Here is a 27,291-nt window from a genome sequence, read left to right as displayed (position 1 = left end):
CCCTCAAAGAAAAAAATTTTTTAATTCCTGAACTTCATTAACATAAAAAAGTCGAAGGAAAAACAGACTGAAGAAATAGAATGAGAATTGTATTTGGTTAAGCATATTTCATCATTTGTGACCACTACATTGGGATTTTGTGAGGAGAGCATGCAGATTAATATTTTAAAAATTGGGGGTGCCTGGGTGACTCAGTTATGTGTCCAATTTGATTTCGGCTCAGGTCATGATCTCACCATTCGTGAGTTTGGACCCCACATTGGGCTGTGTGCTGACAGCACAGGCCCTGTTTGGGATTCTGTCTCTGCCCCTCCCCTGCTTGTGTGCACACATGCTGTCTCTCTCTCTCAAAATAAGCATTTAAAAATTGATGGAAACTTTTCACTCTGTGTATGTAGAGAATTGCCACTATTCTTGTTCAGTTTGGATTCCTCCATCGTTGCATTGGTCTTGTTGGTATCTTCCATATGCCCCATGTTGTTTTTTCCTCCATACTAGACACTTTCATGTATTATATACTCTATTTACTAAGATCTTGGTATCTGTGTATAGTTGCTTAAAAACCCTTTAGTTCACAGATTTTAGTAACTTGTTGCTTCCCTCGCACATTTTTAAAGTTTATTTATTTATTTTGAGAGAAAGGGAGGGGTAGAGAGAGAGGGGGAAAATCCCAAGCAGGCTCCAGCTGTCATCACGGAAGCTGACCATTGGGGCTCCATGTGTCTATCTCTAGAACCTTGAGATCATGACCTGAGCTTTTGTTTATATTTTATTTATTTAAGTAATTTCTACACCAAATGTGGGACTTGAACCCATGAGCCTGAGACCAACAGTTGCTCACTCTTCTGACATAGCAGTTAGGTGCCTCACTACTAATGTTTTTTGAACCTCAAGTATAATTTGTTTTCATTATCATTCATAAATTCCCCATCTGTCAGCTCAACCTGGTAGATATTTTTGTGTATCTTTATTTGTTGCTAGCCGCTGCCTTAACCCTCTGTGATATAACTTTAGACACTTTTTTTTAAGCTAGACTTTCGAAGGAGCCTACTAACTGTCCTTTTCTCCTGCATGCTTTATTCCTTACCAGTTTTTCACATACATTACTGGCTTTGATTTACCTGTCTAACCTCATTACTGAGTTCAGTATTGCCAGCATGTAATCCCGAAGTATATTATTAATTAGTTCCCTGATCACATTGTGCTCTCTCTTGCCATGGAAACTTGATATGTGCAATTCCATTTCCTTATAATGTCTTTTGTCCTATTTTCCTGGTAAACCTTTGTTTCCTCTTCCAAATTTTGCTTTGACCTCGCAATTCCTGTGACATTTTTGTCAGGCTCTTACATAGACTTAGGTACTTCTTCCTCTCTCTTCCATGTATATACTTACACACTCTTTTACAGATTATAATTGTACCTCACAAAAATTCCTTGATATAGGATCTAAGTTATTTTATGTTTCTATTTTTGGTACATAGCATAGTGTTCAGCACCTACACAATGGGGGGTAGATAGTTATTAAATGAATATGTGCTGCTAGTTTTTTTTAATAGAGATTGGCTACTCTTTCTAATAGGTTTATAGTTTTCTGTTTCCTTGTACTCTCTGCCTGAGGGCTCTGTATTTCTATGTGCTGAAAGTGAGAATAGGTTTTATAATTCTCCCCTCTTAGGAAAAAAGTAACTTCGAGATTGAGTTAAAAACAGAACCAAGAATGATTTATAGTAATACTTATTTAAACACCCTTCCAGATGAAGTAAGTCAATATTTTTACTGTTTTATTCACAGAGAGTGATGGATAACACAATATTTGAGGACAGTAATGACATTAGGGGCACCTGGGTGGCTCAGTCAGTTGAGTGTCTGACTCTTGATTTCGGTTCAGGTCTTGGCCTCATGATAGTGGGTTTGGGTCCCATGTTGAGTTTTGTGCTGACAGCATGGAGCCTGCTTGGGATTCATTCTCTCCCTCTCCCTGTCTCTCTCCCTCTCCCTCTCCCTCTCCCTCTCCCTCTCCCTCTCCCCCTCCCCCCTCCCTCTCCTCCCTCTCTTTCTCTCTCCCTCCCTCCCTCTCTCCCCCTCTCCTTGCTCTCTCTCTCATATAAGTAAACAGTAAAAAAAGAAAATGACCTAAGAAAGAAAAAATAACAAAGGTTGAGAAAAATATGTGAGTGATAGATGTAAAGCTAAGAATAGCCGATTCATTAACAATTATTTTTGATCATTGGGGGAAAAATTTCAAAATTTTAGCAATAGAATAACTTCATTTATCAAAGCTTGAGAACTAGCATAGAAAATTTGTTTTCATAATATATTAAGTAAAAAATAGCACATGTTCTGTTAGCTGTTATAATTTATAACCTGATACCTTATTAAATTGTTAACAATGGATTTCTGTTTTCTATTACAGGTTCAAGCAATAAATGCAGGAGTGTTTTTCTTTAGATGCACAATATGCAATAATAGTGATATATTTCAGAAAGAGATGTTGAGAATGGGAATTCATATTCCTGAAAAGTGAGTACCATTTAGCCTTTGACAAAAAAGATAATTTAAATGTAGTATTTAATAACAGTGGAAATAATCAAAATAATCATTTATGAATGATTAAAATTATAAATAAGCAGCCATCTTAAATGGGGAAATGTAAAGCTGCCCCCCCCCCAAAAAAAAAACCTGCCTCCTTCTTCCCAGATTGCTAGTTCTTGAGGGCAGGGGCTGTGACTTAAATGTCTCATTAATTGACTTACAGTCTCTTAATAAATACCTCAGTGTGTACAATATTAATTGGTTGACTTATACCCAAGTAACAGACTTCACAATGGTATGTATAAATTATCTAAGAGAATCAGGATGTGGTTTAAAGTGTATAAGAAGCATTTTCTTAATACTTAAAGAGGAGGAATCCAGAAATAATGGCACTAAACTTGACGTTTAAAAATTAGAAGTGAAATATTAGGAAAAATGTAAATTTTAGAAAATTTCTAATTTTTCATTTAACATTTGAAAATTCACTGTAAGAATAATTAACTGTAGGATAAAATGACACTAATAGATATATATCTTGAAGAGAATGATTAATCCTAAAAAACAAAAGTTTTATCCTTATTCCCAAGTATGTGAAAAGTTTTTTTTATATTCATTACCAATCCTTTTATGTAAAATTTTAGTTCAAAGTGTATTTTATATCTTTCTTCATTTACAGAGATGCATCTTGGGAATTAGAGGAAAATGCTTATCAAGAACTTTTGCAGCACTATGAGCATTGTGATGTCCGGAGATGTCGTTGCAAAGAAGGGCGAGACTATAATGCACCTGATAGGTATGTTGGGAAGTCCCATGTGTTTAGTGTCCTTATTTAAACCGTCGGTTGAGGAAGTAGTTTTCTAGTTTGTGAAATGTAGTTTGGCTCTTAGAATGTTTGAAGTTTTAACTTGCAGGTATATTTATTAAATGCACTTTTACAGAGAAATTATTGTTGTCCGCATAGTTGTAACTTATTTCTGTGGTGTATTTACTGAGCCTTCATTTTCTAAAGCTACACTGTCCTATATGGTAGCTACTAGCCACATTGACTGTTGAACACTTGAAATGTGCCTACTCCAAATTGAGATGTGTTTTAAGTGTCTTCATTTGCTAAGCCTGCCTTAACAACAGAAATTTATTTTCTTACCATCCTAGAGATTAGAAGTTCCAGATAGAGGTACCGGCAGGTTTTATTTCTGCTGAAGCCTCTCTGCTTGTCATGCACATGGTTCCCTTCTAACTTTGTCTTCGCATGATTGTCCCTCTGCCTGTTTCCTAATGTTCTTTTCCTGTAAGAACACCAGTCATATTAAATTGGGGCCCATCTATATGACCTCATTTTATCTTAATTATGTCTTTAAAGGCCCTATCTTCAAATACAGATACATAGTGAGGTGTACTAGGTTTGGGGACTCCAACTTATGAATTTGGAGGGGACACAATTCAGCCCATAACAGTAAGACAAAAATAACTTAAAGTATCTTGTTAATAAGTTTTATCTTGTTAATAAGTTTTAAAGTATCTTGTTAATATAATTTTTTATGTTTGTTTTTATATTGATTACATGTCAAGCAAAATCATATTTTGGAAATGTTGAAATTCGTTTCGTCTGTTTCTTTTACCTTTTTCAATCATGTACTAGGAAAGTTTAAATTAAATGACTTGCATTGTGTTTCTTTTGGATGGCACTATTCCATAGCTTAATTTAACTAAAATAATCTAGCAGTGTTCTTTTGGATCACTATAAAAAGGGTTTGGCATTTGAAATTTATTGATTATTCTTAAGTACTGTCAGTGGATATTGGCTCTAATCTGAATCAATAATCATTATGTGCCCTCTGTGTACACTATACTGTGTTGGATACTAGAAATCAAGAGTATCTTCATTTTTTAAGATGTAGAATAAACAGTAACCAATCTAGTTTTGTTGAAATTTATGGAGGATATTTCAATAAATTTTTAATCCCTGTTATGCAATCTTACTTAACATGGCAAGCTGAAACTTAAAGTGCAAAGCAGAATATTAGGAGCCTTGTTTCTCATGGAAAGTGATTTGGCTGGGTAAGATACCTCTTATTTGCAAAGACTCAGCTGATGTCTTGCCAGCTTTGAAAAATTTCCCTAAGCAGCTCTTACCACTCCTGATTTCCCATTCTGGGCTGGGTTTTTTTCTTCTGTGTGCATGTTACAATATGATTGACATTATTCAAGTTTGTTTTTTTCATTAGACTAAAAATTCTTTAAGGGCAGAGATCTTATCAAAGATGGCAAGTGTTGTATATTCTTATGTGACTGGTGATCCTGATTATTCATTTGTAAACACCAATAATCCCCCTCTAAAGAGTTGTGCTGACACACAGATAAGATGATGTATATAGATGTGCTTTGTAAACAATAAGGTATTTTAGATTTCTTTTTTTTTTTAAGCTTATTTATTTATTTATTCTTTGAGGGCAGGTTCGGGGGCAAGCACGAGTGGAATCCCAAGTAGGCCCCACACTGTTAGTGTAGAGCCTGATGTAAGGCTCAAACCCATGAATGGTGAGATCATGACCTGAGCTGAAATCAAGAGTCAGACGCTTAACCAGTCAAGCCACCCAGATGCCCCAGCACTTTAGATTTCTAAGAAGCAAATACATTCATTAATGCTGATATTTTCTAAATTTATTCACCCAGTCAGTAGTTACCAAGCTCCGTTTTCTTTCTAGCAGTTATTCGAGATTGCTATCCCTTCTCATTTCTCCTGGGGCACAATACCTGCCATTTGAATGCTTTTTCTGGTAATCTCACTCCCTCGTCCTAGTGATAGAAAAGCAGTTTTGCTGAAAGGCACCATGGTGTAGTGGTTAGGAGCATGGGCCTGAATGAAGCCGGGTAAACTAGGTTGGAAGCCTCACTGAGACTTACTAGCAATGTAAATTTAATTGGGCAAGTTATTTACCCGTCTATGCTATGGTTTCCGCTTCTTTAAAATGAAGGGTAACAGTGGTTTTCCCTACGTTTTAAAATTACAAGGATTAAACTTTTCGTATAAGAGTGAGAACTGGTCCTAGTGTATATTAAGCGCTGTGCTCTTCTTTCTCTTCATCATCATTTGGCAGAACTATCGGGGGAAGCTGGGGAGACACACAGCTGTAGACCCATATCCCATATCCACACAGAGATTCACCTATACCTACTGGACAGGAGGGTTTCCAGTTGCCTCTCTCATCACCTACACATCCATGCACTCGGAATGTATATCCATTTTGATTCATTGAAGGTCTACTCATAATCAAACGAAAAGTAGGCACCACACCACAACCCATACCCACACCTATACAGAAAGCACACATACCACACAGCCTAGTGGGAAACATGGGGGTGGGGGTGGGGGTGGAGGGGAACAAATAAGAGAATATGAATATGGGCAAGATAGTAAGATCTGGATCCTGTTGAGCTGCCCAGTATCGGTGTCTGAACAATCTTTTGTAGGAAGTAATTCCTCACATTGAATTGGAAAGATATTTTAGGTAAATAATATATTTACTGAATGCTTCTTCCATGTTGGACACATTCACATAGCAATCTCCCTTTGGCTGTAGTAATTTCCAAATGTAAAAGAAATTTTTCTTTCTTAATCATATTCTTTCTAGTGTTTATATTTTTGTGTATGTGCATGTACATGTTGTATTTAGTTTAGGTCTTTTAAATTAGCGAATATTTAGAGGAGGAGGTTATAAACATAATAAATGAAATAGGAAAAAATACTTGAAGAAAAAGTAATATAGTATCAAAGCAGATAATCTATTTTTCCTCCTTTTGTAGAAGAGCTGGTTATATGTGGTTATATGTGCTGGCCTATGGTAGTGCTAGTGGTTGGAATTAGACCAAGTTAATACCAAAATGTAAACATCTGCTTCTCTTTATATCCTCAGCAAATGGGAAATAAAGCGCTGTCAGTGTTGTGGTTCTAGCGGAACACATTTAGCTTGTTCCTCATTACGATCATGGGAGCAAAATTGGGAGTGTTTGGAATGTAGAGGTATTCTCTACAATTCAGGTAATATTTTGCAATTTTGAATAAAGATGTTTTTTTTTAAATGTATATTATTGAAAAGTTTCTTCCTATATTTCTATAATGCTAACATAGGGTTTTAAATCTGCAGAGGATTTCCAAAAAGCCAAAAAGCATACATTACCCAACACTAATAATGTGGGAATAACTGATTGTTTGTTGGAAGAATCATCACCTAAATTACCCAGACAGTCACCTGGAGCCCAGCATAAAGATCTTCTGAGGTATGTATTTTGAATTGGAGAAAAATATAAACTTTTTTTTTTTTTTTTTTTAAAGTAAGCTCTATACCCAATGTGCAGCTTGAACTCATGACCCTAAGATCAAGAGTCACTTGCACTAACAACTGAGCCAGCCAGGCAATCCCTATAAAACTCTATTTTGAAAAAAATTACAATAGGAAGTAGCTTTATACACTTAGCATATTAGCTGATCTTAGTATTCTGGAAGAGTGTGTTTTTTCTTTTTCTTTTCCTTTCCTTTTTTTTTAATGTTTATTTTTGAGTGAGAGACTGTGAGCAGGTGAGGGGCAGAGAGGAAGGGGGACAAAGTATCCAAAGAGGGCTCCGTGCTGACAGCAGAGAGAGATCATGACCTGAGCCACAGTCGGACACTTGACCAGCTTAGCCACCAAGCATCCCTGAAAGGCTTTTTTTGTTTCGTTTTTATTTTTGTTGTAATGTTTATTTATTTTGAGAGAGAGAGAGCAGGGGAGTGGCAGAGAGCAAGGGAGAGAGAGAATCCCAAGCAGGCTCCAGGCTGTCAGTGCACAGCCTGATGTGGGGCTTGAACTCACAAAACATGAGATCATGACCTCAGCCAAAATCAGGAGCTTAACCAACTAAGCTACCCAGGTGCCCCTGGAAGAGTGTTTTTTAAACTATAGGACCAACATATCATCATGAAGTCAGTGTAACCGACATGAAAAAAAGAAAAACAGGCTAAAATAGAATGTAAAATACCAGATTGCACTGCACATAGAAAGAATGTGTATGAAATTTATTGTGTACTAAATCATGATGTAAAATACATATTATAGATCATTTTAAAGGTAGTTTAAAATATCAAGTATACCGTGTTACTTTATTAAAAGGAAGGAATCATTTAATATAGATACTATTTTTTTACTTTATAATCATTTGCTTAATATATTTGCTGTCAATGTCAGAGGTCTAAATGTCACCTCTTTAGAAAGTTTAAGACATACTTACAAGTATTATTGTATTGTATTAATGCCTAAATATTTTCCTACCTGGTCCGGTTCACCCCTTCCTTTAGGCAACCTGGTGGTCCCCGGCTCCCAGGAGGTCACCATATTGATGCCGAACTTAGCGCAGACACCCGATTGGCATAACGCACTGCAGCCCAGAACTCCTGTGCTCAAGCTATCCTCCTGGCTCAGCCTCCCTAATGGCTGGGACTACAGGCGCGCACCACCGCGCTCAGCGATGCTTAAATATTTTCATAAAAGCAAAATAAGTAACTTTAAAATCATTCATAAACATTTAAATAAGACTAGAATTACAACCTTATTCTGTGTCAGGTATTTATTCAGCCGAAGTTAAGATTTTTAACTATATATAACTTTACAAAGGAGCTTATGAAAAAAAACAGACAAGTAACATTATAGTAGCTAAACATGTTGAAATATTTTTTGTTAACAATAGTATCGAGTTTAAACTGAGAAAGTAAAGAATTTCTGTGAAAATATTTGATAACTAGATTTATGGATAGAAATGGAATATGGAATATTCCAAAAGTGTTTGAATATGAAGTTATTTCAAAAAGTAAAGAATTGCTGTTATAAGATACCACTTGTGTTAACTGAAAATCTGTTAAAAATGTTTTTATATTACTTTTAGTATCAAAAAAGATGTTCACCTTAGTTTTAAAAATTTTAATATGTAGGTTTCCAAAGATGTTATACCAGGGAAGTTTGATTCCTTGTTCCATGCTTTAACATCATATTCTAAAAGAATAGCATTGGCATTTCCATTCCAGGCAGGAGCAAGAAATCAACCTGCTACATGAAGGCATACTTCTGAAGGATAGTCTTAATTTCCAAAAGACTGGTTTTCCTGCAACTTGGGTTAATGAATAGTGAGAGGGTTGTGTGAAGAAAAAAAGCAAAGGCTGACCCACATTGGCGCATTATAATGTTTTAGGATGAGAAAAAATTATACTTGATGTAGAAAGATGATCCATGGGCATTGCTCCATACAGAATTATTTTGAGTACATTAATTCCACGTACAGATGGAGAAATTGAGGCGGGGACAATTGAGTCAGTCCATACAATTGCCTGGAGGTCTTATCAAGACACAGATTGCTAGGCCTCACGCTCAGAGGTTCTGGTTCTGTTTACCTGTTGTGTGGCTCAAGAATTTGCATCTCTGGGGCACCTGGCTGGCTCAGTCAGTGGAGTATGCAACTTTTGATTTCAGGATTGTGGGTTTGAGCCCCACATTGGGTGTCAAGATAACTTAAAATAAAATCTTGAAAGAAAAAAAAAAAGAATTTGCATTTCTAATAAGTTTCCAGATGATGTTGCTGCCATTGGTTTGGAACCACACTCTGAGAATTACTGGTCTATACTAAAAAGTACAATTTAAAGGGTTGTGAATTGTGTTTATAATATTAGCTCTGCTGTTAACTAACTCTATGATTAAAAATACATTGTGTAATCTCTTACAACTGTGGTTTTCTCATAGAGTAAGCAAAGATTATATTTGTTCTATTTTTAAAGGATCTCGTGAACTTGAAATACACTTAAGCAACTGTTTATTATAGCCATTGGCCAAGATGGTGAGATTCTGAGCTTCTGACTCTTATATCTGAATCTACTAAAATGATCAAATTTGATATAAAGATCTATCAACATTCTCATAAATCATTTATGACATTACATTTTAATTTGGTAGGAAATTGGGAAGAAGTCAAGAATTTAGAATCAAATCAAAATAATAGGGGACCTATTGTGTGCTTTTGGGTGGGAGTTGGTGAAGAACTTCCTTTTAATGTAGTTTTCTATTTTTTTATTGGCTATATAACTGCTGTGTCACATGAAGTACTTTAGAGTACTTAACTTTTATGTTTAAATTCATGTTTTATAGGCAAGGCAGCAAATTTAGAAGAGATATATCAACAATAATAATGGAATTAGGATTTCAAATTAAAAAAAAAGCTAAAAGATTATGGATTAATAAAGCCAATATCTGGAATAGTGCCTTAGATGGATTCAGAAATCAAAACTTTAATCCTTCATACACAATTGAAGTAGCATATGTTAATGAAAATGATAATTTTGGAAGAGAACATCCTGGATCAAAGCAAGAATTCCTAAGTCTCTTAATGCAGCATCTTGAGAATTCACCAATATTTGAAGGGTCCTTGTCTAAGAACTTGTCTCTAAATTCTCAAGGTAATTGTTTTATTTATTATTGTACCTACTGAAGATACCATGTATAAAGAAGGAGATAGTTGGTTAGAATTACTATTCAGTCCTGTGGTCGAAATGTATAGTTCACTTTGTTCATAAAATACCGATTGAATCACAGAAAAGAGAAGGGGGAGTGATACTTTTACAAGTAAATTTTATAGTGAAACGTTTTTTATTTAAGAATATGCTTAATTTCTTTATAACAAATATCCTCCTTGGAGTGAATTCATAATTAAGTGTAGCTTCTTAAAAATGTACTTTACATTCATTGTAATTTCATTTGAATAATGTAGCCAAATGGAATGGATGATTATTTGAGCCCTTCTTGTTCACATATTTGGAGTTTGCTGATAGGATGTTTCTTTACAACCTAGGATTTTTATCAGATACTATTCTGGTCCATATGTAATGGATTTTTTTTTAATTTTTTTAATCTTTATTTTTGAGAGAGACAGAGACAGAGCAGGGGAGGAACAGAGAGAGAAGGAGACACAGAATCTGAAGCAGGCTCCAGGCTCTGAGCTGTCAGCACAGAGCCCAATGCGGGGCTCAAACTCACGAACTGTGAGATCATGACCTGAGCAGAAGTTGGACACTTAACCGACTGAGCCACCCAGGCGCCCCTGTAATGGATTTTTTAATGTACTTTTGCTTTCAAGAATTTTTTGTGTGAAATTATGTATATGATACTTCTCTGGTAAGGAATTAAAACATGCATCTCAGAAGATGGTTAAAAAACCTTTTTTAATTAAAAAAAAGCATGGTTAATTCTAGCACTCTTTAGGAGCTTTTATACCACTTTTGCTGTAATAGGAAATTTGAAAGAAGTCTCATTTTATTCCATTTGAATTTCTTTCTATGTATGTCATAGAACTTCCTCACTTTTGCCTGAATCATTAAAATAATTGAGAACTATCAAGATTTATTTGTATTATATGCACTACACTGAGTTTAATTCTAAACTCCTTTTAAAAAACAAAAAACAGGGGCGCCTGGGTGGCTCAGTCGGTTGGGTGTCCGACTTCGGCTCGGGTCATGATCTCGCAGTCCATGAGTTCGAGCCCCGCGTTGGGCTCTGTGCTGACAACTCTGAGCCTGGAGCCTGTTTCGGATTCTGTGTCTCCGTCTCTCTCTGACCCTCCCCCATTCATGCTCTGTCTCTCTCTGTCTCAAAAATAAATAAACGTTAAAAAAAAAAATTTTTTTAAAGAAAAAAAAACAAAACAAAAAACAACAACAAAACACACTCCAAATAATCAGCAGTGTTAACTCAAGATAGTTTTGGTGCAGTGAATGAGTGCATGAATTCACAAAATCTGAATTCAGTTTCGTTTACATCTACTTCAGTAGTTTTACATCCTTAGGTTAATTATGTAGCCCTCTCTGGAACTCAGGGTGTTCAACTGTAAAATGTGACTGCTAATACATTGCATATAAAGTTATTATTGTTGAGGAGATTTCATTTAGTTCATGTATTGATAATGTTACTTATTAATAATTTGCTCAGAACAATTTTAAGGAAAATTTACATGATATCTTTTTGATTTATCAAAGTACCTAAAACATTTTATTTATTTTTAAGTTTTTATTTTAATTTAAGGTAGCTAACATACAGTGTTATATTACTTTCAGGTGTACAATATAGTAACTTGACACTTCATATATCACCCTCTGCTCATCATGACAAGTGCACTCCTTAGTCCCCATTACCTATTTAACACATCCCCCCACCTCTGTCCCCTCTGGTAATCATCTGTTTGTTCTCTATTCCTAAGAGTCTGTTTCTTGATTTGTGTGTGTATCTCTCTCTGTCATATTTTTCCCTTCGCTGGTTTGCTTTGTTTCTTAAATTCCACATATGAGTGAAATCATAGGATATTAGTCTTTTTCTGACTTACTTCACTTAGCTAAAACATTTTAAATGATAATTTTAAAAATATTGAAATCTGTGATTACATGGTAAGATAGCATATACTGTTGGGAGTAAATTTGTGCCATTTGGAAGATAATTTAGCGCTATGTATCAACAACCTTAAAAATGTTTACGTCTTTTGAACTACTAGCATATGTAGGAATTTATAGTAATCAAGTAACCAAAGATATATAAACAAGAATATGGAAATAGGTGTTAATATTGTGTCTCATATAATTGAAAATGTAACTTAGCTAACATAGCCATTGTAAGATGGTTTACATTGTAGCACATTTGTAAATTAGTCTTAATACATTTATTAACTGTAAATTTGAATAATTTTGAATAACAGAAAAAGTTTACAATATAATAAGTGAAAAAATGCAGAAGTCAAACTATTTGTGTATATAGTAATATACATATGAGAAATTTACATCAAAATGTGCACACTGGTTATTCTGGTGATAGGATTATAGGTGATTTTTGTATTAAAAGATTTTCTGTATTTACATTTTTCTATTATGGGTCATTTTTTATTCAGAAAAATATATTTAGGTGAGATCTATATTTTATACATGATTCTAATTTCTGTGAATTAAGTTATTTTACATTTATTTAAGTCTAAGTTTTGGGGTATTTAATTTTACTGTATATGTATTCATCACATATGATGGTTATCTTATAATAATAAAATAATTATATTTGATGTATTTTTATCTGTATTTACAGCTCTGAAAGAGAATCTTTACTATGAAGCTGGCAAAATCCTTGCCATTTCCTTGGTTCATGGTGGTCCTTCACCTGGTTTCTTTTCTAAAACCTTGTTTAACTGCCTTGTTTATGGACCAGAAAATACCCAACCAATTTTAGACGATGTTTCAGACTTTGACGTGGCACAAATGATAATCAGGGTAAGAAATGTACTTGTTTATTAAAATAAAGACTATATTCTAGTTATATTTGAATATAAATGATGGACCTATGATAGAATAATACTTCTCTTTTTGTGGTAGTTAAGGTGTAACATCATTAGTTCTGTTTACCAGCAGAGTTCACAACCAATTAAGAGATAGATGTTAAGTAAGGTCAGACAACTAGAGATCAAAGGGCCAGGCTTAATGTTGATACAACCAATTGGATAATGTGACTTTGGTCTTTGGTCAAAATGGCTTGTTAACACTCCTCAGAATTAGATGGATTTATCTACCCTGCTAGAAACAACATAAGGCAGGCTCCTTATTGCCTGCTAGAGAGCAGATGAAAGTGTACTTTCCTATAGGCACATGGATATGAAGAGAGCAAGGACTTGGCTTATCAGTCAAAAAACTTACTCTAGGGGCGCCTGGGTGGCGCAGTCGGTTAAGCGTCCGACTTCAGCCAGGTCACGATCTCGCGGTCCGTGAGTTTGAGCCCCGCGTCAGGCTCTGGGCTGATGGCTCGGAGCCTGGAGCCTGTTTCCGATTCTGTGTCTCCCTCTCTCTCTGCCCCTCCCCCGTTCATGCTCTGTCTCTCTCTGTCCCAAAAATAAATAAAAAACGTTGAAAAAAAAAAAAATTAAAAAAAAAAAACAAAACTTTAACTCCTACAGGGAGGTAAGAGTGCTAGGTGGAGAGAAGGACAAGGCTGAATTTCTTCTTTATGGAAACAGTGGGGAGACTCAGTGTTTCCACCTAAAAATAGTTACGATTTTTTGAGCCCTGTACTACATATGACCTTACAAACAAAATTTAACTATCATAATGCCCTATAAGTATCCCTGTCTACATACGTGTTACTGATTTGGAAACTAATGGAGACACTGAAATCCATTCAACTTTTTTTCCTTTAACCTCCTTCCTGTTTAAGCCTACTCTGTTGTCTCAATTGATAGGTAGTATAGTTTAATGTTTAAAAGCACATGCTCAGAAGTCAGATTTTAATTTAAAATAAGTGCTATAAACTGTGTAACCTTGGGCATATCAGTTAATCTTGTTAAGCCTCAGTTTTAAAACTACAAAGTAAGAAAGATGGAAGTCTGTCTTTTTTATTTGGCCCAAAACACTTCATCCTAAAATGGTAGTTTAAATTAACCCTTTAACTCTTCAACTCATTTTTCCTTTTTTCCTCTTTACTAAAACATGTACTTTATTATAACTTCATTGTTTCAGCTTTCTCTTTCATATTCATTTCTTCTTATAGTCAGGCTTCTGTTCCCACCACCATTATCCCAAGTTCCCTAGTTTGTAGCTGATCTCCAGGGATCTAAATCACCATATGCAAAGGCCTTTCTTTCCTCATCTCCTTTTGTAATCACCACTGTCTTGGAATTCATCTCTACAGTTTTTTGTTTTTTTGTTTTTGTGGGGTTTTTTTTTGTTTTTGTGTTTTTTTTTTTTAATATTTACTTCTTCCTACTCCTGAAACTTGGCATAGTTTTTAGGTTTGTCTTAACAGTCCTCACTCTGTACTATTTGGAAACCTTCTCCTCGCCCATAACCTTCTAAATGATTCCCAGACTTGTGTTGTTGAGCCCCTAGACTTTTATATCAAATAGGATCTGAATCTTGCTGACACACTAAGCCAAATATATTTAAGACAGAACTATTTTTTCCCCAGAATTTGTGGGGTTTTTTTGCCTGATTTTTGTTTTCAAGAGATTTCTTATTTCCATGCCTTTCTGGAGAATGGGTCATTTTCATTCCTCCGTATTCTATTTATCAGTGTGTGTCAAGTCATCTGTCTCTAAAAGTGGCTTATCTTCAGCCCTTCCTTCTTATTTCAAATGCACTTACTGTACCAAACTCAAATTATGTCTAGGCTTAAATAATTAGGATATTATTCTAATATTCTTATTCAGGATGATTCTTTGAAAAGTAGTTATGACCACATTGCTTTCTTCCTCAGGAATCTTCAGTGACTTCTCAATACCTATTGAACAAAGTTAGGCTCTTCATTAGGGCATTTAAGACTTCCAGCCCTCCTCATGGCTTTATCTACTCCTATTTCTGTGCTTCTATCCATGTTTGTTCATTCATTTAGTTAAGTAACTAGGTACCCTATACTGGTTCATCACTGAAGATAGGGTAGTGAACCAAAGTCCCTGCTTCCTTGAAATTTACATTTTAGAGGGAGGACAGAAGATAAATAAATATACTGTCATGTAGTAAAATGTATTATAAAAATAAGTAAAACAGGGGGCACCTGGGTGTCTCGGTCAGTTAAGCATCTGACTTCGGCTCAGGTCACAATCTCACAGTTTGTGAGTTCAAGCCCCACATTGGGCTCTGCGCTGACAGCTCAGAGCCAGGAACCTGCTTCAGATTCTGTGTCTCCTTCTCTCTCTGTTCCTCTCCCACTCATATTCTGTTTCTTTCTCTCTCTCTCTCTCTCTCTCTCTCTCTCTCTCTGTCTCAAAAATAAACAAACATTTAAAAAAATAAGTAAAACAGAATAGGAGAGGAGGTAATGTTTGGGGTATAATAAGTTGGAGCTTAGTCTTAGCTTCCCTAACAGAGACCCCAACAGATACTCATATCTCCAAAACTTGTTATCTAGATTTTAGTGTAGAGTCTGACAAATTATGGCTGTAGGCCAAGTCTGGCCTGCTGCCTCTTTTGTTATAAATAAAAGTTTTATTGGAACACAACCCTACCCATTTCCCATTTGTTTTGTGTCTGTGACAACTTTCACACTATAGTGGCAGAATTGAGTAGTTGCAATAGACACCCTATGGTTCACAAAATGTAAAATGGTCTCTGACCTTTCAGAGGGCTTCTATTTTAGCAGTATAGTTATGATACACCAAGTCATCTAGGGAATTGGATTCCCTCATCTCTTGTGTAATCATGACATCGTCTTTATCTACATGAAGGTTGTTCTTAAAGGAGGAAATAGAAGTAGAGTTCAGAGAAGTTTGACACTCACATTCCATTAGACAGCTCTTAATCACATATAGCCACATTGAGCTGTAAGGAAAGTTTGGCTGTGTGCCTAACTAAAACTCAGGTTGGGTTTGGGGGCATAAGGTAATATTACCCAACTGTTAGTCTCTGAGTGTGAAGGTAGTATTTTGATGAGGGTAGTCAGGAAAAACTTCTGGGATTTCAGCAGAGATCTGAAATGAATGAGGAAAATCATGTAAATCTCTGAAAAAAAGTCTTTTGGAAGGAATAAATAAAAAGGAAGTTTTCTATTCAAATAGACTATTGACTGCTTTCTATTTTTTTTTTTTTTTTAAGTTTGTTTATAGCGAGGGAGGGGCAGAGAGAATACCAAGACCCTGTACCATCAGTGCGGAGCCTGATGCGGGGCTCCATCTCAAACCATGAGACCATGACCTGAGCCAAAATCCAGAGCCAGACGATTAACTGACTGAGCCACTCAGGCACCCTGAATGCTTCCTATATTTAATCTTTCTTTCCCTGTGTAATTTTGTTAAAGAGCTAACCTATATGGAAGTGTCTGGCATATAAATGGTCAAGAATTTCTTTGTTTTATGTTTTTCCCTCAACTATTCTTTTGATTCTATCCCTCTTTTAAGTCTTAGCTGATACTCTCATGAAATCTCAGGTTATCTCATTTGCCTCTCTCATGCTATGTAACTGTTCTGTGTCAATTGTTGCCTCAGATGTAAATAAATTTCTATATTAAAGTGGCATAAACTCTTATGTTTCTTGAAGGCAGAAATTTACACTTTATTAAACTGGATTGCCATACATTTATTATAGAAAAATAATTCTTGATATACTTTCACTCCACTCTGGTGTTCTCTAGAATTAAATTTAAAGTAGTAAGTGTCATTTGAATGTAAATATCATTCACACGTAAATGGGTAAACTGGGTATATTTTCTTCATTATAGGTAAATACTGCAACAACTGTGGCTGACTTAAACTCAATAGTAAATGAATGCTATAACTATCTTGAGCTTATTGGATGTCTAAGACTTATAACATCAATAAGTGACAAATACATGTTGGCAAAAGATATACTAGTTTACCATGTAATTAAGAGAGTCCAAGCACCCTTTGAAAGGTAAGTTGTTTATATGATTCTCTCAAATTAGGTGTTTAAAGTGATTGTCTTATAATGTTAGATACATTTGATAAAAATTTAAGCTATTTTAAATAGTGCTTTAAAACTAATGTCTTAAGGATAGTTACTGTTCTAACCCTTTTATATGGACTTGTGTAAATGTCTCATACTTGGGTAGGAAAAGTAATCATTGTCTCAACTTACAATTATTTTTCTAAATAAAAAATATTTTAAATTTCTTAGCATATAAGCCAACTATTCGACTTCTGCTCATTCACTTAATAACTATTTATTGAGCACCTGTTGTCTGCTGGGTAATAAGTACTAAGCATTCTTTGATTAACAAGGTAGGTGTGAGCTTTGCTCTTTGTTAGCTTAGAACACTGGTCTTCAAACTTTTTGTTCTAGTCACCCTTAAAAGAAGTTTGGAAATTTATGGTTCTCACATTTTTTCTATTCTCATAATATAAAATACATATGAAAGTAAGCATACTGGGACACCGTGTAATCACCACACAAATCTAATAATTACTAGTCAGCCTGTGGCCAGTCTTGTTCATTTACCTTTGTTAATCCATAGATTTAAATACATTTGATGCGTTCAAAACCATTACACTTAAGTTCTAATTGTCTCCATATTTTGCCATTGTAAATCTTCTTTTGTTTCTTTTGAGTTTTTTTTTTTTTTTTTAATGTCTCTTTATTTTTGAGAGAGAGAGTGCAAGCATGAGCGGGAAAGGGGCAGAAAGAGGGACAGAGGATCTAAAGTGGGCTTGGAGCTGACAGCAGTGACACGATGTGGGGCTTGAACTCATGAAACCATGAGATCATGACCTGAGTTGAAGTCGGACACTCAACTGACTACACCATCCAGGCGCCTCTTTTTTGAGTTCTTCTGATGTTAACCTTAATGATCTATGATAGCTTTCTTGCTGTATGGTATGATGAGGTCTTTCAGGTTCTGTTTTGCATTTTGAACTAAGGAACCTTTGTTTCTTTGAAAGGGGAATAGTATTTGAAAAACACAATCTGGATGCTAGGAATGCTTATTTTTGCCAGATCAGTCACTGTTTTTAGGCCTTTTCAGTGGAGCCAAACTAGGAAATACAGGGCTGTTTTGGTTTGGTTTCAGGTTTTTAAGGTAAAAAATATATTGGCTTTTAGTGATAACTTCAAATTCACTACTACAAGATTTTTAACTTTTTCTTTGCTCCATGTTGAGAATCTTAGTTGTCAACAACACAGGAGAATTAAAGTATGAAATAATTACTCACTTGATTTATTCCACATTTCATTAATAACAGTCTCAAATAACATTACCAACATTATCACCAATACCATATTAGTATTGAAAACAGATTAACATTTTTCTAGCGCTGTGTAAATTATTGTATTTTAAAAACATTTGGAATATTCTGTTTTTATACTACTAACTGAATATACATTTTATTTTCATTTTTTATTTTTAATAATTTTTACTTATTTTTCTTCTTTTTTCTTTCTTTTTTTTTTTTTTTTTTAACATTTATTTATTATTGAGAGAGAGAGACAGAGCATGAGCATGGGAGGGGCAGAGAGAGGAGGAGACACAGAATCCGAAGTAGGCTCCAAGCTCTGAGCTGTCAGCACAGAGCCCTGTGTGAGGCTCGAAGTCACAAACCATGAAATCATGACCTGAGCCAAAGTCAGACGCTCAACCTACTGAGCCACCCAGGAGCCCCTACTTATTATTTTTATTAATGTTTATTTCCTTTGAGAAAGAGAGGGTGAGAATGGACGTAAGTTGGGGGGGGGGGGACAGAGAGAGAAAAGTGGGGAAGGAGAGAATCCCAAGCAGGCTCCATTCCATACTCAGTGCAGAGCCCAACGTGATGCCGATCTCACCACTGTGAGATCGTGACCTCACATCAAGAGTCAGATGCTTAGTGAAATAAGCCATACAGAGAAAGACAGATACCATATGGTTTCACTCTTATGTGGATCCTGAGAAACTTAACAGAAACCCATGGGGGAGGGGAAGGAAAAAAAAAAAAGAGGTTAGAGTGGGAGAGAGCCAAAGCATAAGAGACTGTTAAAAACTGAGAACAAACTGAGGGTTGATGGGGGGTGGGAGGGAGGGCAGGGTGGGTGATGGGTATTGAGGAGGGCACCTTTTGGGATGAGCACTGGGTGTTGTATGGAAACCAATTTGACAGTAAATTTCATATATTAAAAAATAAAAAAAAAAAAATCAGATGCTTAATGGATTGAGCCACCCAGGCACCTCTATTTTTTGTTATTTTTAAAAATTTTGTTTTATTTTAAAATAATGTCAAATATTTGCATGGTTCCAAAGTCTAATCTATAATGAAAGTATATTGGAAGAACTCAGGGGCACCTGGGTGGCTTAGTCGGTTAAGTGTCCGATTTTTGATTTTGGCTCAGGTCACCATCTCACAGTTTGTGAATTCAAGCCCTGCATCGGGCTCTGCACTGACAGCACAGACTCTGCTTGGGATTCTCTCTTTCCCCACTTTTCTCTGTCTGCCCCTCCCCAACTTGTGTCCATTCTCACCCTCTCTTTCTCAAAAAAAAAAACAAAAAAAACTCAGCTCTATGATACCAGTTGTATTCAGGGGGGTATAGCTTTCATCTTTATCACATTCACCTTTCATTCCCTGATGAAGTAATCATTTTAGTGATTTTCATTGTTTATCTTTCTATTATTTATGGGTTTAAAAAATTTGTTTTAATGTTTATTTATTTTTGAGAAACAGAAAGAGACTGAGTGGGGGAGGGGCAGAGAGAGAGAGGGAGAGAGTATCCGAAGCAGACTTCAGGCTCTGAGCTGTCAGCACAGAGCCTGATGCGAGGCTCAAACTCATGAGTCATGAGATACGACCTGAGGGAAATTAGGCACTTAACCGACTGAGCCACCCAGGCACCTCTACTTGGGGTTTTTTTTAATGATAGCAGATAAATATTGGTGTGAATGTGTACTAATTTCTTTTATTAGATAAATAGTAACATACCATCCACTCTTTTTTCTGGTCTTTTTTTTTTTTTTAATTGGCAATATATTCTGGAGATCACTCCGCAGTAGAAAATACTTGTAGTTTAGAATCTCTATCACATGGCCTTTTCCTCTCTGTGTCTCTTATAAAGAGACACTTTATAATCCACTTGTCATTGTATTTAGACAGCCCAAGTAATCTAGATTGGATGATCTCAAGATCTTTAATTATATTTATTTAGACCTTTTTTCCAAAGGAAAAAGTCTACGTCTTTTCAGTCTACGTCAGGATGACTGACAGTATTAGGGTTTGTTTCTGGCACATCTCTAGAGCTAGAGCATGGAAACAAACTTGGGAATTTGCATGCCTGATACAATTCCTCTGCAAGTGGTTTGTAATAGGGTGGTAGAGGGGTATACAGAGAAATGAGTAGATAAAAGGGATTTCAGAAAAGGAAATTCATAGGACTAGGTAATAAGGGATGGAAGAGGAAATAGTTAAGGATGACTTTTAGATTTAGCTATCCTAATTTGAGGGATAATGGAGTCATATACTGTCAATTATGGTTCAGATTCTGGTAGCAAGCTAATTAACTTTCTTTTGGACTTGATAATTGTTTGGTTGCTTGGAATATATGGTAACAATTAGCCTGTTGGGTATATTTCTGGGCTGGAGGTAATAGATTTTATAGTGATGAGTGAGTGTATACCTGCTAAATACAGCCATGGGAGAGGGTAAGGGAGAAGAGAAATTGGCCTTGTTACAGATCAGTGAGGGAGAAACAGCAACATTTAAGGCAAAATAAAGAAAGACGATGCTTTGTAAGAGCCTGAAACGATCTGGCCAGAGAAATAAGAGAAACCAGAAGACTGATGCTGTAGAAGGAGATCATTCATGAACTTAGGGCAGTTTTTCCTCAGATACAGACAGGAATGGAATAAAAGTGAATAGGAAATAAGCAAATGAAGATAGTGAATGTACATGAATCTTTCAAGTGGGTGGTCTCCTACTTGACCATCTACTTAGAAAGGAAAACAGATGGGATTGAAAGAATTTTTTTTTTCTATTTAAAGATGGGAAAGATAAGCACATTTCTGTGCTCTGGAGGAAAAGCCAATAGAAAAGGAGATGAATCTGTAGCAGGTACCTAAGAAGGTGGGTAGGGGATCTAGAGCCACAGGTAGGGCTCAGTCAGTCTAAAAGGCAAAAATAAACGTCCATTCTTCCTTACTAGTAAGAATGTGCATTTTTAAAAGTTTACTTGTATTTTGTTAATTATCCATTCATATTTAGCTCATTTCCTATTAGATTGTTCTTTCAGAAAAATGACTTCAATTTTTTGTATATTAGAGAAATTCGTTTTCTGTCATGTATATAACAAACATATTCCCACTTTTTTTTGTCTTCTTAATTTCTTTTAATTTTTTTATGTGGCTAAGATTTATTACTACTATTTTTCTTTGCATTCTCCAGGCATCTTCATTCTTCTACCAACTAACTTTGCAGTGTAAAATACTTCACATGTCTGCTTTTTTCCTCTTAAAAAGTTGTTAGCTTAATTTATAACTAGTTTATAAACTCAAATAATGTGAGCAGATAAAATATTAATTTTATATTAGTATACCTGTTTGTTATTGATTTAAAAGTATCATGTATATCTATATTATTATATATTTTTCCTCATATGTAAGTATATGTGGTAGTAAATTAGCTAGAAATGTTAATTTGTAATTGTAATACCAAACACATGTATAAATGTTGGCTTATTGTTTATTTCTCTTAAGTTTTAAGCAGGGTCTGAAAACTCTTGGTGTTTTGGAGAAAATTCAGACTTACCCAGAAGCATTTTATAGCATCTTCTGTCATAAACCTGAGAATCTTTCTGCAGAAATCCTTAGTGATCTTTTTACAGTCCGCACATTATCCAATGTACAGTCTTTGGGGTTTTGGAACAGTTATTTACAGGCTGTTGAGGGTATGTGGATGTTTTATTTTTTTTTTTAATTGTCTTAGAAAATTTGTTATAGTATATTAGTTTATTTCTTTGAGTTTTGCTTTTTGGTAATAAGACTTTTCATCTAACTCCATATTTACAGAATGTATTTCAAGACAAGTTTATATGACTGAGTTAAAAGTGATCAGGAAAGATTACAGAGTAAAGTTAAATTTTGCAATATATTGTCCTCTTGATAATTTGAGGTGAAAGGCATTCTTATGTGTAATTTTAAGAAACAAAACAGATGAACATAGGCAAAGGAGAAAAAATAAGAGAGGGAGGCAAACCATAAGACTCAATTATAGAGAACAAACTGAGAGTTGCTGGAAGGGAGGTGGGCAGCAGGATGGTTTAAATGAGTGATGGGCATTAAGGAGGGCACTTGCTGTGATGAGCATTGGGTGCTGTATGTAAGTGGTGAATCACTAAATTCTACTCCTGAAACTGATATTACATCGTATGTTAATTAACTGTTATTTAAATAAAAACTTGAAAAATAAATAAATAGGGGATTGCCACAGCATAGAGTAATCCTAAAACTAGTCATCGATTTCATCTTTTGCAATATTAAGTTAAATTGAATTATTCTTCATCCATTGCTTAGGGCTATGGAAATGGTAAATATCATTGAGCATTAGCTATGTAAAATCATTCCATTTAAATTGAGCAGGAAGGATTTAAATTTTAGTTAAAATTCTTTTTAGGTGGGCTGTTTAGTTGTTTTACACCATTTATTTTTCCTCTCTGCATTTGATGAACTAGTTTCTTAAATAGGGATGATCCGGAAATGGTTTAAAATTATTTTTATTATCATGCCCACTGAATCTCTTTAATTATATGATAATTTTATATTAGAGAAGGCATTCGAATGTATAATGAGTAGTTCTACTAAATGATTTTCTGAGTTCTACTTTGAGGTTCAAATAAACATTTATTGGATATACAGTTTTCCTCTTATTATATTTGATCTGGTGATTTAGTTTGTCTAAGATAGATGTTAGATTCTCTGCCTTTAAATATTCATTCACTGTCTAGTTGGGAAAGAGTCTATGATGATAGCAATATATATAACATGGATTTATTTTTTGGTAAACTTTTCAGATGGTAAATCTGCAGTAACAATGGAAGACATTCTAACTTTTGCAACTGGTTGCAATTCCATTCCACCTGCTGGATTTAAACCCACTCCTTCAATTGAGTGTCTTCATATGGATTTTCCTGTTGGAAACAAGTGTAATAACTGTTTAGCTCTTCCAATCACCAATACATATCAAGAATTTCAAGAAAATATGGATTTTGCCATAAAAAACACTCTAAGACTAGAAAAGGAAGAAAGTACTCACTACATTGGACATTAAATGTTTTGAACAAAGACATGCTTCTTTAAAAGCTGCTATTGATACTTTTTTGTTTCAGAAATCTGTCCATCATCATTTTTGAACAAACTTGTCAGCTTCTTGGCCCAATAAAATTTATGATATGAACATAAAGGGATGTTTTGGCCATTTAAGCTAAAAACTTTTTGTGTTAAAGTATACCAGTCAAAGTTGATATTTTTCTATTTTCTTAAAATACATGCTTCATAAACTTTAATATAAATAGTTTTAAAATAGCTGTACAGACTTTTTTCAAGTATAATAGCATGATATATATATATATATATATATATATATATATATATATATATACATACATACATATATATGGGGGAAAAAACTTGTATTCACTATTTCTGCAAATTAGTATTAGCTATAGGATGCCACAATGTTTTTTCTAGTTTTACAAAATTTTCAAATTATTTCTTATTTTATTTTAAAGCATTAAATAGAAAAGCTAATTGATAAATCCTGTTATATAAATCAAAGGCATATATTCCAGGGAACGTGTTATAAGTGTTTTGTTTTGTTTTGTTTTTTTTCTAGGATGGCACTAAATTGATTAAAAATGCTTTTAGATTACTGATTTATATTAAAACAGACCTTCACTGCAATTAGATTATGCCTAATGGGAAGTATTATATGAAAAGCAGAATTGCACAAATATCCTAAAATCTATGGACATTCCATATGGTCTTAAGAACACTTCTGAGGTGGATAAAATATAGTTGAAAATACCTAAGAAAGTGTCTTCTTTAAAGCCTTGTCTTTAATCATAGGATTTTTTTACCCTCTCTGTATCCCCTGTGTTGTATTAAATCACATTATGTCTGATCCAGAATCATTTTTGGTGTCTCAGTTATCTCTGCATCGCCATGTGGTAGGTTTGACTATTTGACAGTTATTTATTATCAAGATGGTTGTATGATAGGTAAACTGGTACCACTGTGTTATACAGTTATCTTCTTTGCTCTTGAAAGATATTGTTATTATAAAAGCAACCTAGAAACATGAGAAAGAAATGCAAATAGAATGAAAAACCCACTCTGATGTCACCATGCAGAATTAACTATAGTGTTTCATTGTATCTTACTATAAACTCTTTACCTTTCCTTGCCTTTTAAACTTTATTAATGTTACTAAAAATTAAAGAACACCTAAAAGTAACAAAAAAATCATATAACAATTTGAAGATACATAGTCCCATGGTCACGTCCCCATGTGTATGTTCTTACAAAAGAAGAAAGTGGAAAAGTCTTATGTCCCTAATCTATTATCAAATATTAAATGGGTTTTCCACCAAGGTAAATTGGATAAGAGGTAAATCTTTATGAGAGGTTGGTTTTAATCACATTTTTTAAATATACATAGCAGATAATCAACTATTATCATATTCTCCCCAAGACATCCTTTAATTATTGATACTTTTTAAAGGAAAACAACATATCTCTTAATACCAAAGGAAAACTAAAACATAATCCTAATACAATTTCCTTTGTTACACTTACTGACAGATCCAGCAAATTACAGTTTCATTTTAACTTGAAGTTTTTAAGAACTTGACACAAGGCATGTCTTTGTCTTGAATTGTTAAATTATCAAAAGTAATTAAAGGATTAATAAAAGTTTGAATACCTAATATAAACTTCAAATTTTCCATATAGCTTTTATTCTAAATGTGATGATAAATTGGATATTTCTCAACCCTACCTAGATTTTATGAAATTAAAAACCAGTATAAACCAAAAAACCTAATTAAAGCTATTTTCTGGTCATTTGTAGTTTTAATTTCTCCTGAAGTGGTAATTAAAACTGATGAAATTTCACACAGTTTTTGGGTAGGGTAGGGTTTGTATGGAAGCAATATGCTTGGTTGGCGATAACTAGAAACAGTATTTCAGTTCCTCATTTCACTATGTTATGTGTAGACAGGGACTTAGGGATAAGGTATGATGTAAATAATAATTTAGGATATTCACATTTTAAAGTGAAGCATACTTATTGCAAAGCATCTTCTGGGTTTAAGGATGTTCCATTAATTTGATATTTAGGTTAATCTGTATAGTTAAGGCATAGTAGAGAATCCTATATTTATTTTCTGCAGTGTTACTATGTCAAATGGTTAATATTGTGATTGTTCTTTTTCTTTTTTCTATTCATTGTTATAGCCAGTGCACAACTCTTACTGACATTGAATTTCTAAAGTCATTATGCTATGAAACCTTATCAATGTGTATTTGTATTTCCTAACTGTTTGAGTTGTTAAAATGCCATATATTTCAAGTTTGTTTTCCATTGGTCTCAATATTGAAGAAAACCATAAAGTCACCTATTACACATCTGCTAATGGTCTTTGGTTAGTTTTAAATTCTTTGTTTTTAGACATCTTTTAAGCCTTTTGTTATGGGAACTTCGTCTGAAGACCTTTTATACAATTCTTTGTATTCTTGTACTTAGTCACTTTAGTGTTTTAGTATTTAAGGTTAAAGTTTCTTTGAAATACTTCATCAAACTGGGTTATGATTTTATACTTTGTAATATTTAATTTCCATATTATGAATAAGCCATTGTTTGGGTCAAGTAAAAAGCTTTCATTTGATTACTAACCAGAGAATTCACTTTGGCTTCTACTTTATGCTAAAACTTTCAGTAATTTTTTCCCTAAATTTATGTAATCTATTGTTACTTTTATACTCAATACTGAATGCTAAGTAAAGGAGATTATAATAGGTAAGTTTTCTCCATGACTTTGCCTTTAGTATTTAGTCATTATAAGAAAATGATTAGAACAAGATTCTATTTATGATAATGTAATTCTTTTTTATATAGGGATTATCACATGCTTCATTGTTAGTTTTAGAATAAGCTATTAAACTACTGTTCATGCTGTAAGTAATGCAATACAAAGTTTTATGCTTCAAGTAATGCAATACAGAGTATAAGAACACATTGAATAATGGATTACTTGAATGTGTATGTAGTTTAGAAAATTTTGGATTGGGGCGCCTGGGTGGCGCAGTCGGTTAAGCGTCCGACTTCAGCCAGGTCACGATCTCTCGGTCCGTGAGTTCGAGCCCCGCATCAGGCTCTGGGCTGATGGCTCGGAGCCTGGAGCCTGTTTCCGATTCTTTGTCTCCCTCTCTCTCTGCCCCTCCCCTGTTCATGCTCTGTCTCTCTCTGTCCCAAAAATAAATAAAAAACGATGAAAAAAAAAAAAAAAGAAAATTTTGGATTGTTTTGAAAAGACCCAATTTTCAAGTTCTCATTTTGACTCTTATCTTTTCCAGTTGCCCAACATATGCCAGGTATTATACTAGGTGATAGTTGATGTGTCAGCCTATTTTTCCATTTTTTTTTTTTTAAGACTTCAGATGTAACCAGAAAACATGATAATTACAATGAAGTTTGTTAAATAAATATGTTCATGCTACTAAATGTGAAGTGCTTATATGAGCTAAATTAAATAAGTTGTTAGGATTTATTGAGGTTAAGATTCTGACAATACTAGATCCAAGATCCTTTTCACATTTGAGAGATCCTGAATCCTCTGACTGACACCTGAGAACCTCTTCAGTAAGCCATTCTGTGACATTCTGTGTTAAACTTAAAACTATTCCCTAATGTAAAATAATAGTTTTTTTGTCAGGATAAATTATTTAAGCCAAAAATCTGGATAGGTAGAGCCAGGCTACAGTAAATAAGGGGTTAACACTCTGAAGCCATAGTTTGATTCTTTCTGATTTTAAAAATGGGTAACAAATTCCTTTCTCAATCTCAGCCTCACAGGGTCTATTTTATATTTGTCTACTGTAATCATTCTTCTGTGGAGTATAATATTTTATACGTTTTTGCCACCCTAAGTGCATTCCTTAGGACACTATATTATTCCATATGTATATATTGTATAGAACTGTTAAACATTGTTTTAATGTTTTATATTACTATGACTCAGAGTCCTGGGAAGAAGTCTGTGACAGA

At 34.4% G+C, this 27,291-nt stretch overlaps 1 protein-coding gene and 1 long non-coding RNA gene across 13 annotated transcripts in view; one reads left to right on the top strand and one right to left on the bottom strand.

Annotated features, from left to right (window-relative positions):
* G2E3 (G2/M-phase specific E3 ubiquitin protein ligase) overlaps positions 1–23,427 on the top strand; it is a 63,226-nt gene extending 39,799 nt beyond the window's left edge. For 9 of the 12 annotated variants that reach the window (XM_049612952.1, XM_049612951.1, XM_049612954.1 and 6 more), the window contains 10 exons: positions 1,676–1,759; positions 2,414–2,520; positions 3,209–3,325; positions 6,447–6,571; positions 6,678–6,810; positions 9,699–10,006; positions 12,666–12,847; positions 16,776–16,948; positions 21,726–21,916; positions 23,039–23,427. In XM_049612952.1, the coding sequence (XP_049468909.1) occupies positions 1,676–1,759; positions 2,414–2,520; positions 3,209–3,325; positions 6,447–6,571; positions 6,678–6,810; positions 9,699–10,006; positions 12,666–12,847; positions 16,776–16,948; positions 21,726–21,916; positions 23,039–23,295 (1,677 nt within the window). In that variant the 3' untranslated portion in view covers positions 23,296–23,427. Of the gene's footprint in view, positions 1–1,675; positions 1,760–2,413; positions 2,521–3,208; positions 3,326–6,446; positions 6,572–6,677; positions 6,811–9,698; positions 10,007–12,665; positions 12,848–16,775; positions 16,949–21,014; positions 21,234–21,725; positions 21,917–23,038 lie in introns of those variants that run through there. The other 3 variants (XR_007453742.1, XM_049612959.1, XM_049612960.1) reach the window with 3 other exon arrangements.
* LOC125909609 (uncharacterized) overlaps positions 1–27,291 on the bottom strand; it is a 31,043-nt gene that overhangs the window by 2,417 nt on the left and 1,335 nt on the right. The window contains exons 2-3 of the long non-coding RNA XR_007453743.1: positions 23,076–23,155; positions 3,677–3,818 (exon numbers count right to left, since the gene is read on the bottom strand). This is a non-coding gene — a long non-coding RNA (uncharacterized LOC125909609). The remainder of the gene's footprint in view (positions 1–3,676; positions 3,819–23,075; positions 23,156–27,291) is intronic.

The sequence above is a fragment of the Panthera uncia genome (genome assembly GCF_023721935.1).
Source record: "Panthera uncia isolate 11264 chromosome B3 unlocalized genomic scaffold, Puncia_PCG_1.0 HiC_scaffold_1, whole genome shotgun sequence".
Lineage (NCBI taxonomy): Eukaryota > Metazoa > Chordata > Mammalia > Carnivora > Felidae > Panthera > Panthera uncia.
This window is presented reverse-complemented; position numbering and strand designations above follow the sequence as displayed.